The sequence below is a fragment of the Arachis ipaensis genome, chromosome B3, assembly GCF_059453495.1.
Source record: "Arachis ipaensis isolate K30076 ecotype BB chromosome B3, ASM5945349v1, whole genome shotgun sequence".
NCBI lineage: Eukaryota > Viridiplantae > Streptophyta > Magnoliopsida > Fabales > Fabaceae > Arachis > Arachis ipaensis.
The window spans coordinates 142,727,921-142,741,561 of record NC_142438.1 but is presented as its reverse complement, the minus strand read 5'-3'; the positions used below and the strand labels follow the sequence as shown (position 1 = coordinate 142,741,561).

General features: G+C 34.9%; 1 protein-coding gene across 2 annotated transcripts; it reads left to right on the top strand.

Moving 5' to 3' along the window:
• The first annotated feature begins 1,947 nt into the window (after positions 1 to 1,947).
• LOC107631658 (ABC transporter D family member 1) lies at positions 1,948 to 13,511 on the top strand. 2 transcript variants are annotated; one of them, XM_021119839.2, is made up of 27 exons: positions 1,948 to 2,088; positions 2,386 to 2,523; positions 2,705 to 2,987; positions 3,722 to 3,946; positions 4,279 to 4,476; positions 4,634 to 5,088; positions 5,222 to 5,360; positions 5,455 to 5,533; positions 5,697 to 5,935; positions 6,054 to 6,358; positions 6,438 to 6,543; positions 6,648 to 6,806; positions 7,735 to 7,834; positions 7,909 to 8,017; positions 8,348 to 8,438; positions 9,262 to 9,386; positions 9,517 to 9,666; positions 9,761 to 9,833; positions 10,293 to 10,473; positions 10,564 to 10,722; positions 10,841 to 10,999; positions 11,069 to 11,305; positions 11,576 to 11,739; positions 12,043 to 12,095; positions 12,198 to 12,276; positions 12,503 to 12,601; positions 12,763 to 13,511. In XM_021119839.2, exons 2-26 carry the CDS (start codon positions 2,462 to 2,464, stop codon positions 12,587 to 12,589), a joined length of 4,017 nt encoding a protein of 1,338 aa, XP_020975498.1. In that variant the 5' UTR covers positions 1,948 to 2,088; positions 2,386 to 2,461; the 3' UTR covers positions 12,590 to 12,601; positions 12,763 to 13,511. The 2 variants fall into 2 exon arrangements, with proteins under 2 accessions (XP_020975498.1, XP_088366032.1); XM_088509906.1 differs by having other exon boundaries at positions 12,503 to 13,511.
• Positions 13,512 to 13,641: the final 130 nt, after the last annotated feature.

The following is a 13,641-nucleotide window of genomic DNA, read 5'->3' as shown; positions in this document are numbered from 1 at the left end:
TTCATTTTATTTTACCAAAACCCACTTTTAGCTGGAATGTCTTTTGTTGTTTTAGTTGCCGGCTGCGAGCCTTAACTTGTTTAGCCACCGTTACCTCAGATGGTTTCGAATGGTTTCGAATTCAAGTTGTATATGCAGAGTAAACGGTGTTGGAGAGAGTCGCAGCTCTTATGGAGTCCCCCCGGCGAAAAAAAGTGTTTGTCAATTTTTGTCTTCTATTTTTTTTGGAAAAAAAAAAAGAAATACAAGAAACTCAACACTTAGCAGTGGAGTAAGCCAGACCATCAATAAAAACTTAAAATAACTACTCAAATAAATATAGCAAAATATCTTCTCGTAAAAATAGTTTGTTTAAAAATATGGTTTATTTATTTAGTTATATTTTAAACAAAGATAATACATTTATAAATATCAAAATTTAATTATATAAAATCCATCATTCAAGGTTCAAAAAAAAATATATTTACATAAAGATAATTATAAAGTCTTCATTGTAATATCAACCAAAATTAAAATAACAAAAAGAACAAAGACTACAATATTATATAGTCATGTTAGTTTTTAATACGAAAAATTAATTTCAATCACCGGAGGATCCTCAATTCTTCGTACCTTTCTTTCTTTGGTCTGATCAAGTCCTCGTACCGTACTTAAACGGTTAAACCCGCTAAATCAGTTCAAAACAAGGGCAATTTTCTGCAACGAGATTTAAAATTGGACACACGGATAAAATAGAAAATTCACATGCAATTATTTTTATGTGAAAGTAGAGTGAAATCTGCGGTCAATGAATTATATCTCAAATTGCATAAGAGGTAGTGGGTTTGAGTCTCTCTATTTTGAGTAAAAAAAAAAATAGAGTGAGATCTGCACCGGAGAAGTAAATTAATTATACTATATAGTATATTCTAATATTGTATAGAGATTTATTAGATAATATGTAAATTAATGTTAAATTTAAAGTGTTCTATATTAAAAATATTTTACAAAATGTTTATTTCATAATTTGTATATAATTTCTTATAATTATGTAACTAAAATGTAATACAAATTAATTGGACTTAGTTGCTAAAAATACTTGTATAATGTATATCTAGTAACACTGTATAGTTTATTATTTCAAGAATTTGAATTTATTTATCTAAAAGAAAGTAAGAAACATAGATTTTTTTATATTAGAGTTATACAAATGTACATATTTATTTGTTATTTTTATTATTTAAAAATAATTAAAAGAAAAACTTAGAAAAAAATGAATTAGAATGAATTAATATTTTTATTATTCATATTTAAATTATAAAAAATAGATTTATGGGCACATTAATGTAATAATAATAATAATAATAATAATAATAATAATAATAATAATAATAATAGTTAAATTTTAATATACTGTTAGTATAAAAAATGTTATAGGATCATTCAATTATATTTATGTGTTTTAATATTTTAAGTAGTGCGCTTAAAAATTAATTATTTTTGTTTATCCGATTAGTTCTTTGTAAAATTCTAATAATAATAGTAGTAAAACATAAATTATCTGATCCGCCAGATCCGGTAGGTACTTACTCTCTTCCTTTTCAATTTTTCATGTAATGAAAATAAAAATAACTGAGTCAGGCGTCAAGAATTCAAGATACTCTTAAGTCTAAGCTGCCTCCAAGAACCATGGAAGAATACGTTAAATATTTGTAGAGATGGGCGTTTAACGATTTATCTACCAAGTTTCCTTTTATAGAAATAATTATATAGTAATGAAGTTGCCGAACCCAACCCGATATCGATGCGGCAATGCTACTATGTTAAAACCACCAACCCCTACAAAACACGTTCTCTTGCATCTTTATTCTCACGCATCTTCATCAATTAATTCTCTTCTCTTCTTTCGGTGATTCTTATTCATCTTCTTCTTCTTCTTTCAGGACATGTTAGTTAAGTAGGTGTATGCTATAAATTCCGCAACCTACCTCCCAAGGTTCTTTTTCTAATTCAATAATACAGTCACTTCATGCTTCCTTCACTCTCAATTTGTGCTTTTTGCTTCACAGTTTTCGTCACCGAATGAGAATTCTCAATTGCGTCTATTAGGTTTGTTCTTTGAGCTTCAATGTGAACGAATAATTTTTCTCTTACGATACTGAATCCTCATTCTGATCGCTGCTACAGCCAACGTGTTCGGTGGAACTCTGTTAAAATATTCTTTTTTATAGCGTATATGTTTTCCTTCACATTGAGTTAGCGTAGTTTGACGTGTGTGCGGTGGGAACCTCATCTGTGAGAGTAAATAGCGGCATGCTGAAATTGATTGAGCTGAAGCTTTTGATTTCTAATTCATGCGGTTCAAGATGCTGATCTTTCACTTTTTTTTTTTTGAATGTCTGATAGATTTTTGCGCCATGAATGCATGAGGAACAATCTCAACTATTTCATTTGTTGGTGAAAGAGAGGCTGGCCTTGCGCCATGGCTTCCCTTCAACTCTTCCAGCTAACTCAGAAGGGCCAGAATTTTGCAGCTTCAAGGAGGTATATTTAACTCTTACTCTGTTAATCTGTTTTTCTGTGGCGACAATTAATTTTTCATTTCTGCTGTTGTTAGTATTAGGTTTCTCATTCTACGGCTTATTATTAATAAGATAACTGAAGGTGTAACTAATTCATCATACGTACCGTAATCTTCATTTATTTTTCTTCTGGGCTATGGCAGAAAAACTTTGCTACTTGCAACTGGTATCTTTATTGCTGGTGGAACTGCTGTGTATGTGCAATCGCGGTTTAGAGTTAATAAACATGTTGCCTTAGGCCATTCCAATGATCATAACAAGGATAAAGAAGACCTCACAAAGGAGGAGGCTGCAAAGGGAATTACTACATCACAAAATAAACAAAAGAAAGGAGGGTTGAAGTCACTTCAAGTCCTTGCTGCAATTCTTCTATCTGACATAGGCCAATTAGGTGCAAGGAACCTTTTAGCTTTAGTTGCCATAGTGGTAAGCCTATATTTTATTATGCTTTAAGCTTAGTTTAACATTTCAATGCAGAATAAGGCATATTTTAATACATATATATTACGTGATATTTTATTGGTTTAGTTTTGAGATTAGTGAGCCAGTGTATGCCTTATTTGTAAAGCATCATCTACAAATGTGTCGTGTATAATCACTATGCTCAATTGCTGATGCAAAAAGTATTTACCAAAATAATATATAAAAAACAAAAAAAAGTTTTTGTCTGACCCGCCATGCAGTTTTTAGATAATAGTGGACTCTCCTGCATTGCATGCCGGGAAGATATCATTCTCTTGTTGGCCATGAAGGATAATTATGTACTGGAGTTTCATACTTGTTGGACTGGGAAATGCAACTGCAGTTGTGGGATTCTGCTAATGGAATTTAAACTGCTTGAAAGCATAGATTATCATTAGACAGAACAGTTATATTTACTCTATACTAACTTAACAAGTTTTTGATTCATGTCGGAGTGAGAACATTTATAGGAGTTAGGACATTGCATTTGAAATGTCATATAAACTATGCTCTTGAATTAACGTAGATAATCTCAGAGTTGGGACAAGCTTTTTTTCTTTTCATCTTTTGTTCTTTTATGTTCTGAGAGTTAAAGCAAAGAAAATTAATGTCAGACAAGCAAATGCATTGGTTGCTCCACCATAAATAAATAATAAAGATGTTAAATCAATAACATTTGAAATTGTTCATATTTGCAGGTACTGCGGACCACTTTGAGCAACAGGCTAGCAAAAGTGCAAGGCTTTCTATTTCGTGCTGCTTTTCTGCAACGTGTACCTTTGTTTCTTCGGCTAATTTCAGAAAATATTCTTTTGTGTTTCCTATTATCAACTATCCACTCTACATCAAAGTACATTACTGGGACTTTGAGTCTGCAATTCAGAAAAATATTGACTAAAATTATTCATTCTCACTATTTTGAGGTAGATATTGTTCAGTTTGTATGTTGTATATATTTGGTGTTTATACTGCACTTCTGATCTGTTTAGGGGTTCCTGCAGTCTTTGGAAGTATCTGCATTTATTTTTTACGTTAATCCTACTTGAGTTTGTTATCTCTTACCTGTTTATAAGTCAAATTCACTTTCTTATTTACTCTCAATTCGCAGTATTATAAATCACAAAATATTTCCAGAATTTTATTGTGGGGCTTATGGTGCATAAAGATTATGGATTCGCCAGAATAGTTTCTTCATGAAACTGTTAATTTCTGCTTGTATTGTCAGCATTGTATTTATTATTTATTTTTCTTCCAGAACATGGTGTACTACAAAATATCACATTGTGATGGTCGGATAACTAACCCAGAGCAAAGAATTGCCAGCGATGTGCCAAGGTTCTGCTCAGAATTAAGTGAAATTGTTCGGGATGATTTAACTGCACTAACTGATGGACTGCTATACACTTGGCGGCTGTGTTCATATGCAAGTCCAAAATATGTCTTCTGGATATTGGTACCACCATAATTGAAGTTTTCTGTTATGCAGATGTCTGATTGACAGTTACTGTTAACATTTTTTCTAGATATGTTGCTGATGGCTGGAGACTGTCAGACAAATGTTACGCAGAAATCAGTCTTTATATTCTCAATAAATGCTGTTTCCTCTTCAGGGCTATGTACTTGTAGCTGGGACCACAATCAGAAAATTGTCTCCTCCATTTGGTAAACTAATCTCCAGAGAGCAGCAATTGGAAGGAGACTATCGACAGCTTCACTCGCGATTGAGGACTCACTCGGAAAGTATAGCATTTTATGGTGGAGAGATGAGAGAAGAAGCCCATATTCAGCAGAAGTTTAGGACCTTAGTTAGGCATTTGAGTAGTGTCCTACATGACCATTGGTGGTTTGGCATGATTCAGGACTTTTTATTGAAGTACCTTGGTGCTACAGTTGCTGTTATTCTGATAATTGAGCCTTTCTTTTCTGGCCATCTAAGGTCTGACAGTTCAACTTTAGGGCGTGCAGAGATGCTAAGCAATCTAAGATATCATACTAGTGTTATTGTTTCCCTATTTCAGTCACTTGGAACTCTTTTTATTAGTGCAAGACGGCTCAATCGACTCAGGTATATTAAATCTGTCATTTATCCTTTTTAGAAGTTGATATCGGTTTTTATTCTTGGTATGTAGGCATATATTATATACAAATCCTTGCAAAGTTCAAGCCTATATATTCTAAGTAAACTATATGTTTTATAGTGGTTATGCTGATCGCATTCATGAGTTAATGGCTGTATCAAGGGAGCTAAGCCTGGAGAATGAGAAATCTTCACTCCAAAGACGAGGAAGTAGAAGTTTCATAAGTGAAGCTAACTACATTGAATTCTCTGGTGTCAAGGCAAGTGATTTCAATGAACCATCTATACACCTGAACTTGTCATTATGATTTTGTTATTATTTTGATATTGATTGATGCTGCTCCCAAAATTCAGGTTGTAACTCCCACTGGTAATGTCTTAGTGGATGACTTGACTCTTAGGGTTGAGTCAGGATCGAATCTATTGATTACAGGTAGCCATCTGAATTCTCTGCTTTGTGGTCCTTTTTTGTTTCACTTTCTTGTTGAGGTTAGTCAGCCTTGACATTGATGTTACTCTGTTATTATCCATTAAAAAAAAAAGGATTCCTAGTGGTCAATTGTTTTGATATGGCATTCATTTTTCTCTTGCTGAAGGTCCAAATGGCAGTGGAAAAAGCTCGCTATTCCGGGTTTTAGGCGGTCTTTGGCCATTGGTATCTGGACATATTGTGAAACCTGGCATTGGCTCTGATCTTAATAAGGAAATCTTTTATGTGCCACAAAGGCCATACACTGCTGTAGGAACACTTCGTGATCAGTTAATTTACCCACTCACTGCAGGTCAAGAGGTTGAATCGCTTACAGATAATGGGATGGTGGAGCTATTAAAAAATGTGAATGTCATATCTCGTTCTACTTTGTTTTTCAATGCCACATTACTGTTTAGTTATATTGAATTGTTATATTTCTTTACTTTATTATTCATCTGAATTGCTTGCACATCTGTCCAAGGTTGATCTTGAGTATCTTTTGGACCGTTACCCCCCTGAAAAAGAGGTAAACTGGGGTGATGAGCTTTCTTTGGGTGAGCAACAAAGATTGGGCATGGCTAGGCTTTTCTACCATAAGCCTAAATTTGCAATTCTGGATGAATGCACGAGTGCTGTCACAACTGACATGGAAGAACGGTTTTGTACTAAAGTTCGGGCCATGGGAACATCATGCATTACCATATCACATCGTCCAGCATTAGTTGCATTCCATGATGTAGTTTTATCCTTAGATGGTGAGGGAGGCTGGAGTGTTCGTTATAGAAGGTTTGAACTTTACTATGCTGCTTGTGGCTGTTCAACTTTGGATCTATGCTATTGTTTATAGGATTCAAATTTGCTACAGGGAGGACTCTTCTTCTGAATTGGGGATTGATACAATGAAGGCATCTCAGACAAAGCGACAGCGTGATGCAGAGACAGTTCAAGAAGCATTTGCCACGAACAAAAAGGTTCAAATATTTCTGATTCTGGTTCTTGTGATATCTTCAATGTTCATTATTTTATATTAATATGAAGTATTCCCTACCTCCTATTTTCTTCTTTTCTTGTCTAGGGTTCTGCATTCTCAAAGTCAAGGATACAATCATATATCACAGAAGTGATATCATCATCTACATCCATGAATCCTACTATTTCACCATCTGCTGTTCCCCAAATTAAAAGTAATTTAAGGCCATTGCCACTAAGAGTAGCTGCCATGAGCAAAGTATTGGTAAGTACCTTCTGTAGATATGCTCTTAACACACACACACAGATGTATATATGGTGGGGATGGACAACTATCCTGTCATAATAGATTAATTCTACATGTGTCTGAGTTATTTATGAAAATCTTAGATATTATTGTTTCCTGTGGTAAACATATATTTATATGCCTACGCAACTACAACTTTGCTGTACTCAAGTTCTACACCCCTGCAACTTATGGGTTCTACGGTACTCTGATTGATGATGATATTGCCGTGAAAGTTTTACTTGCTGCTGGTTGTAGTTTTTAGGATTTAGTCAGTTCTGAAAGGCATGCTCAAGATATGCCTTAGTTGAGAAGCTACACAAAATCAGGATTTTAAAAGAGTGTTAATACCCAATTGGTTGAGAACGTTGATCTGAGTTTCAAAACTTTGAAAATATAGCAACTTCGTTCCAATTAATAACAAGAATAGGATCTGAAAGTCTCTGACATAACATATTGAAGAATTACTCAAAGACCAACTCTTCCAAAGCTCTTGAAGTTTGTTAACAGGAGGTATATAAACAGTTTATATCTCAACATACCATTACAACCCCTCATGCAAGAGTTCTATGGGAACAAACTTGAATAACGGGGGTGCAGATGATCATACTCTTGATCAACTGGTCAGGGAGCTTTATACCATGTTAAAGTCCTACCCTCTCAAAAGCTTAATCTGCTTGATGTAGGGTCATGAATGATTTATATTTCTGAAAAATTACGATAGTACTTGTCTAAACAAGTAAATATATTTTTTTACTCTTTAAGCTTATCTTCGAGTAATGCATTCTTAGTCATATTCTCTGTTGCGATGAAATGAATGAAACTAAATGATCATTATCGTGCACTATCTACATTATGCTTTACCATGAGCCAGCGTCCTTTTAAAAGGAGCACTACTTGGTTTCAGGTGCCCACCATATTTGATAAACAAGGAGCACAACTACTTGCTGTTGCTTTCCTTGTTGTTTCAAGAACATGGATCTCAGATCGTATTGCATCATTGAACGGTATGCTTGTGTATTCAACTCTGTTATTTGTGAGAGACGACAGATATAATCTGCTAGGGCATTTATGTTTTCAGGTACTACTGTGAAGTTTGTGTTGGAGCAGGATAAAGCCGCCTTTATTCGACTGATCAGTACAAGTGTTCTCCAAAGTGCTGCATCTTCATTCATTGCACCTTCTATAAAGTAATTGACATTTTCAAATATATGACACTACCGGTAGCTCAAAACATTTTTTTTTTCATTTTAAGTGTTTTCTGTTTTCAAGATTTTGTGAAAGAAAAAGAGAAAACAATGAAACAATAAAATACTATCTTTTGTTTTCACCTCCTGTTTTCTCTTTTTTCTTTACAAAATTATAAAAGTAGAAAACATTGAAAGTAAAAACAGAAAATGAAAACTCAAATTAAACGCACCTTAGCTTTTTTTTTTTTTTTTGGCTGGGAAGGGGGGTCTTGATTGGCCTATCAAGAGCCTTTCGAAAAGTTAATGAATAAATTATTTGTTGTTCTTCAGACACTTGACTGCCAGGCTGGCCCTTGGATGGCGAATTCGTTTGACGAGACATTTACTTAAGAACTACTTGAGAAAAAATGCATTCTACAAGGTACGAATCACTATTCATTAATTAGCTTTACTGCCATTTCTTTTCACTGTGTAAGCAGGTTCTGTGTTTGTGCTTGGACAATTATTTGTTATTAATAAATCACAAGTAGTATTCTTCTAAGGAGGAAGGAGTGCCCAAGTTTTTACAAAGGACATTTTTCTTTAAGAAATCGTGTCTTCCCATAGCCTTCTCTTCCGATAATTTCGCATGATAGTCGTATTTTTATCATTACACCATACTATGCTGCCTTTAATTTTTTTTCTTTTTTAAAATAATCCTCAACACCTTGACCTCTACATAGTTCCATTTTGTCCAGACTTACAGAGGTAGTAACTTTTAAAGGAAACGGGTACGTGGACTAGTGTTTAGATGGGGGTAGGAAAATATAGGCGAGGACTGAGGATTAAGCAGTAGGTTTAGGCAGGAACATATTCTCACAAAATGTGGGAAAATAGCTTACCCAATAATAAAAATTATGGTTCTACTAACAATGGTCATAAAGGTACACCCTAAGTTTTCATATAAAGATTGTAATGCTTTTAAAACTTGAAATCTTTCTTCGCAACTGATTTTTAAGATTGCAATGCTTTTAAAACTTGGAATCTTCCTTTGCAACTTTAACTTGGGTCCTTAAGACACTCATTTGCTAGCAAAACCAATACCCATGAATTTTCCTGGGGTTAATTTTCCTTCATACAGGAATTTTAAAACTTGGAATATTCCGTTATGTATTGAGTATTAGAGTCCATGCAGTTGGCTGTAAACCCTTTTCGTCTTATGGCTGAGCCTTGGTTTCAACTTCGTGTTATGCATATCTGTCTAGGTCTTCCACATGGCAAGCAAAAAAATCGATGCAGATCAGAGGATAACTCATGACTTGGATAAATTAACAAGAGATTTGTCAGGACTGGTCACTGGAATGGTAAAGCCATCTGTGGATATTTTGTGGTGAGTGCTTAGTACTTCATTTTCGAAACTGAGATATGTTGCAGTGGTTCAGTTTCCTAGCACATGAATTTAGATGCATTTATGATTTTATTTATTTAATCAATTCATTAAATCTTTTGTTAACCTTAAGGTTCACTTGGAGAATGAAGCTGTTAACAGGTCAGAGAGGTGTTGGCATACTCTATGCTTACATGTTACTTGGTCTGGGGTTTCTAAGAATTTTTACTCCAGATTTCGGTGATTTGATAAGTCAACAACAACAACTCGAAGGAACATTTAGGTAAACTCATTCTAGCTTCTGCTGACTTGTCTTGGCTCTAAACAAACAGTTATATTGAAATTATTCTGACCTATTCTACCCTTTATTTTTCCAGGTTCATGCATGAAAGACTTTGTACACATGCTGAATCTGTTGCTTTTTTCGGAGGTGGAGCTCGAGAAAAAGCCGTGAGCATTTTAACTTAATAATATGTGATGTGTTTTGTTTAAAGATCTGCTTATTTGAGGACATGGTGAAGTTAAAACAAAAACTGATGCTGCTAACGTGGGGCTGTTGAAACTAGAGTGCATCTTACATTCAACCCTCGCATTCCCCAGTACACTGAGGCTCCCCTTCACCTTTTACCGCTCAATAAGGAGTGAAACCAAAACCTTGCCATCGTCTCTGTCTCCATTTCCATTTCCTTTCAGCTTTTTGCCTTTTCTTTTTCCAACAATGCCCTAACTTGTGCACATTTAGATAATGCGCTGACATTTAATATGGGAAAATGTATTTTTTTTTAAGCCTGACGGGAAAAGTTAAGCATATTTACTAGTTTATCCTTTATATATCATGATTATCGATTTTAATGCAATCAGATTATTGTTATTGTGGATGTCTAATTCTACTATTTCAAAATTGATCAGATGGTTGAATCTAGATTCAGAGAGCTTCTTGCGCACTCCAATTATCTTCTAAAAAAGAAGTGGCTGTTTGGTATATTAGATGATTATATCACAAAACAACTTCCTCATAATGTCACTTGGGGCCTGAGCTTGTTGTATGCCATGGAACACAAGGGCGATCGAGCATCTATTAGCACCCAGGGTAAGTTATTTGGATCGCATAATTTGTTCTCTAATTTTATCTTTCTCTCCTTGCTTCCCTCTCTGTGAAAGTACCATGCTATACTTACAGGTGAGCTGGCACATGCATTGAGGTTTTTGGCATCTGTTGTTTCTCAAAGCTTTCTAGCTTTTGGTGATATTCTTGAATTGCATAGAAAGTTTGTAGAGCTATCTGGGGGAATTAATCGGATTTTTGAGCTTGACGAATTTCTGGATGCAGCAGAATCTGGTATTTAATTATTGTTCCTTATCTTTTTCTTTAATCAATAATATGTTTCTATGGCAGTAATCCTTTATAATTGTCATCAACTCATCATGTGCTAATAATAAGACCATTTATCATACAGAAAATTTCACAAGTGGTGTTATATCTCCAGTGAGGAGGGATATTCATTCCACAGATGTAATTTCCTTCTCGAAGGTTGATATTGTAACCCCTGCTCAAAAGATGTTGGCCAGGGAACTAGAATGTCGCATTGAGCGTGGGGGAAGCCTACTCGTTACTGGTTGGTATTGCTGTCATTTTCATTTGTTGTCTCCCTTTAAAAGATGTCTAATGTATTGTAACTTGAAAGGACCAAATGGAAGTGGGAAAAGTTCCATTTTCAGAGTCCTTAGAGGACTCTGGCCACTTGGAAGTGGAAGACTCTCTAGACCATCTGAAGACGGGGATCCAGAGGCTGGATCAGGTTGTGGTATCTTCTATGTTCCTCAGCGGCCTTATACATGCTTGGGAACCCTGAGGGATCAAATCATATATCCCCTTTCCCATGAGGAAGCAGAGATTAAAGCATTGAAGTTGTATGGAGAAGGTAAATATCTGGATTGGAAGAAATATCACAGGTCTTAAACATTGTAAAACGATATTTGGTTTACTTTTCCCCAGTTCCACTAACTGAAAATAAGTTCACTTCTGGGGAGTTCTAAGAGGTAATTCAGTGGAATGATATCAGTGTTAATCATTTTGATATTGGTTGAAAATCTCCTTTTTTTTCTTCTCTTATTGTTTAAGTTGTGCAAAGGTTAGATTATAATTATTTTTCTGTTCCGTTGCTCTGATGATTGTAATCTTGCTAATTCAGGTAAAAAGCATGCTGACACCAAAAGTATGTTGGATGCACGCTTGAGAGAGATCCTGGAGAAAGTTCGGTTGAGTTATCTTCTAGAAAGGGAGAAAAGCAGTTGGGACGCCAATTTAAACTGGGAAGACATTCTCTCTCTTGGAGAACAACAGAGACTAGGGATGGTAAATGAAATTTTAGAGTGATTTTAGTCTTCAGTTTGTTAAGTTTCTTGAATACTTCATCTAGCATATTGTAGGCCCCAAAGACAAGGCATTATCGATCAATGATTACTATGGTGCCTAAAAGTGTTGACTAACTTACTAAAAATGGTTGAAAATTAATTTTAAAAAGATAAAAATAAATAATTTTAAATATTTAAAGTTTACCAAAAAAGTAAGTTAGGAAAAAAGTAAGCACCAAATTATAGGCATTATAGAATTCACCCTATCTATATATTTTTAACATTGCATCTTTGGTTTTGTAAGGCACGCTTGTTCTTTCAAAAGCCCAAATTTGGTATCCTTGACGAATGCACCAAGTATGTGTGCTTTGCCTATGCCTTTTCCTCTCCAGAGATTTTGTTATTCTTATTCATTTTAATCCTGGTCGTATTCGCTCCAAAAAAAAATATTGTTGGCAGTGCAACTAGTGTTGATGTTGAGGAACACCTTTATGGGCTTGCAAAAGATATGGGAATCACGGTGGTTACTTCCTCACAAGTAAGATTATCATATATATTGGAAATTCATCTAGTTAGTTGTGTGTCACTACCTAATGATTAAGTAAGTACTTTGAGCTTGTCGCTTTGTGTTTTTTTCCTCATAATGCAAAACCTTTAATGTTTTATCCCCCCAAAGATAATCCTGTAATTAATTTCTATTACCTTAGACACGCATAGTTGCAAACATAATCTGATGAAACTAAATATCTTTGCTGCTATCCCAGCGTCCTGCTCTAATACCATTTCATTCGATGGAATTGCGGCTAATTGATGGTGAGGGTAACTGGGAGCTTCGTCTGATCAAGCAGTGATCATATACCGAGGTATTATTACTAGATGGACCCTCTATGTATCTGACACATCTTGTCGTGTCTTGCACATGCTGGCTGTTTTCAAGCATAATTTAGGTGTCTCAATAAATGCAATTCCCCTTTACTCTATTTATGTGTTTTCCACATTTGCCGAGACTAATTCTGTTCCGTAGGTGGCAATTGGCAAGCAAACTCTAATAGCAATCTGCCAAAATTGTCGATGATAAGTTGGTGCACACAATCATTGCATGATATATGCAGTTGATATAATGATCAATCATGTACAATCCCCTCCTCTTCCTTTCCCTCTTAGGTAGTGTATATTGATTCACATGTTATAGCAATTGGATGTAATAATTATATTTATTATTTTTAATCAACAGGAGAGAGAGAGAGAGAGCTCCTGTTTCTTAGGATAGTAAATTTTCGAGAGAGACCTATAGTTGAACCCGAGGATTCAAATCTGTGTGTGTATTTTCTAGTATACTAAGGTTATATATGTGGGTCTGTTGGTTAATGGAAGTGCTACTGATCAGCATCAAACGTAGAAAACTGATCGTTGACAATTGACATGCATCACAGCCATACTCTCCAGCTTGTGACTTTTGAGCCATCATAAGCCGGCCCTTACCTCTTCTTGATTCGGCGATTCCGGTGTCTTTAGTGGTTAGTGAGTGATAATGAGAGGGAGAATAAGCTACTTCAAGAATTGGTTACGGCATTAACATGCGTAGGATCTCAGACGGCCACGGGAATGTTTGATTGTTCTTGCTGGAAAGTTACCTAATAGTGTTTTGTTGTGCATACCAGAAGCTTTTAGTTTCTACTTTCTTCTATACTGTATAAAGATTAATCTTCTGGCCTACTGGTACTAGGGATTTTCTTTTTGATATTCATTTTTAAAAATATTATTTTTATACTATTATAGGTCTGCAGGTTAACTAGTATGGACCAATTAAATATGGAAAATTACAGGTAAACAATGAAAATATTAAACAATGTAAACAATAGATATATCGGATGTTCATTTTACTAGTGTACGGATGGTTATT

What these genes read in the sequence shown, in the direction of transcription:
- LOC107631658 (XM_021119839.2), top strand. Translation starts at nt 2,462, where the DNA reads ATGGCTTCCCTTCAACTCTTCCAGCTAACTCAGAAGGGCCAGAATTTT. An exon ending in ATCGAATCTATTGATTACAG is followed by an intron (nt 5,534 to 5,696) that starts GTAGCCATCTGA and finishes CTCTTGCTGAAG; the next exon opens with GTCCAAATGGCAGTGGAAAA. An exon ending in AACAACAGAGACTAGGGATG is followed by an intron (nt 11,740 to 12,042) that starts GTAAATGAAATT and finishes TGGTTTTGTAAG; the next exon opens with GCACGCTTGTTCTTTCAAAA.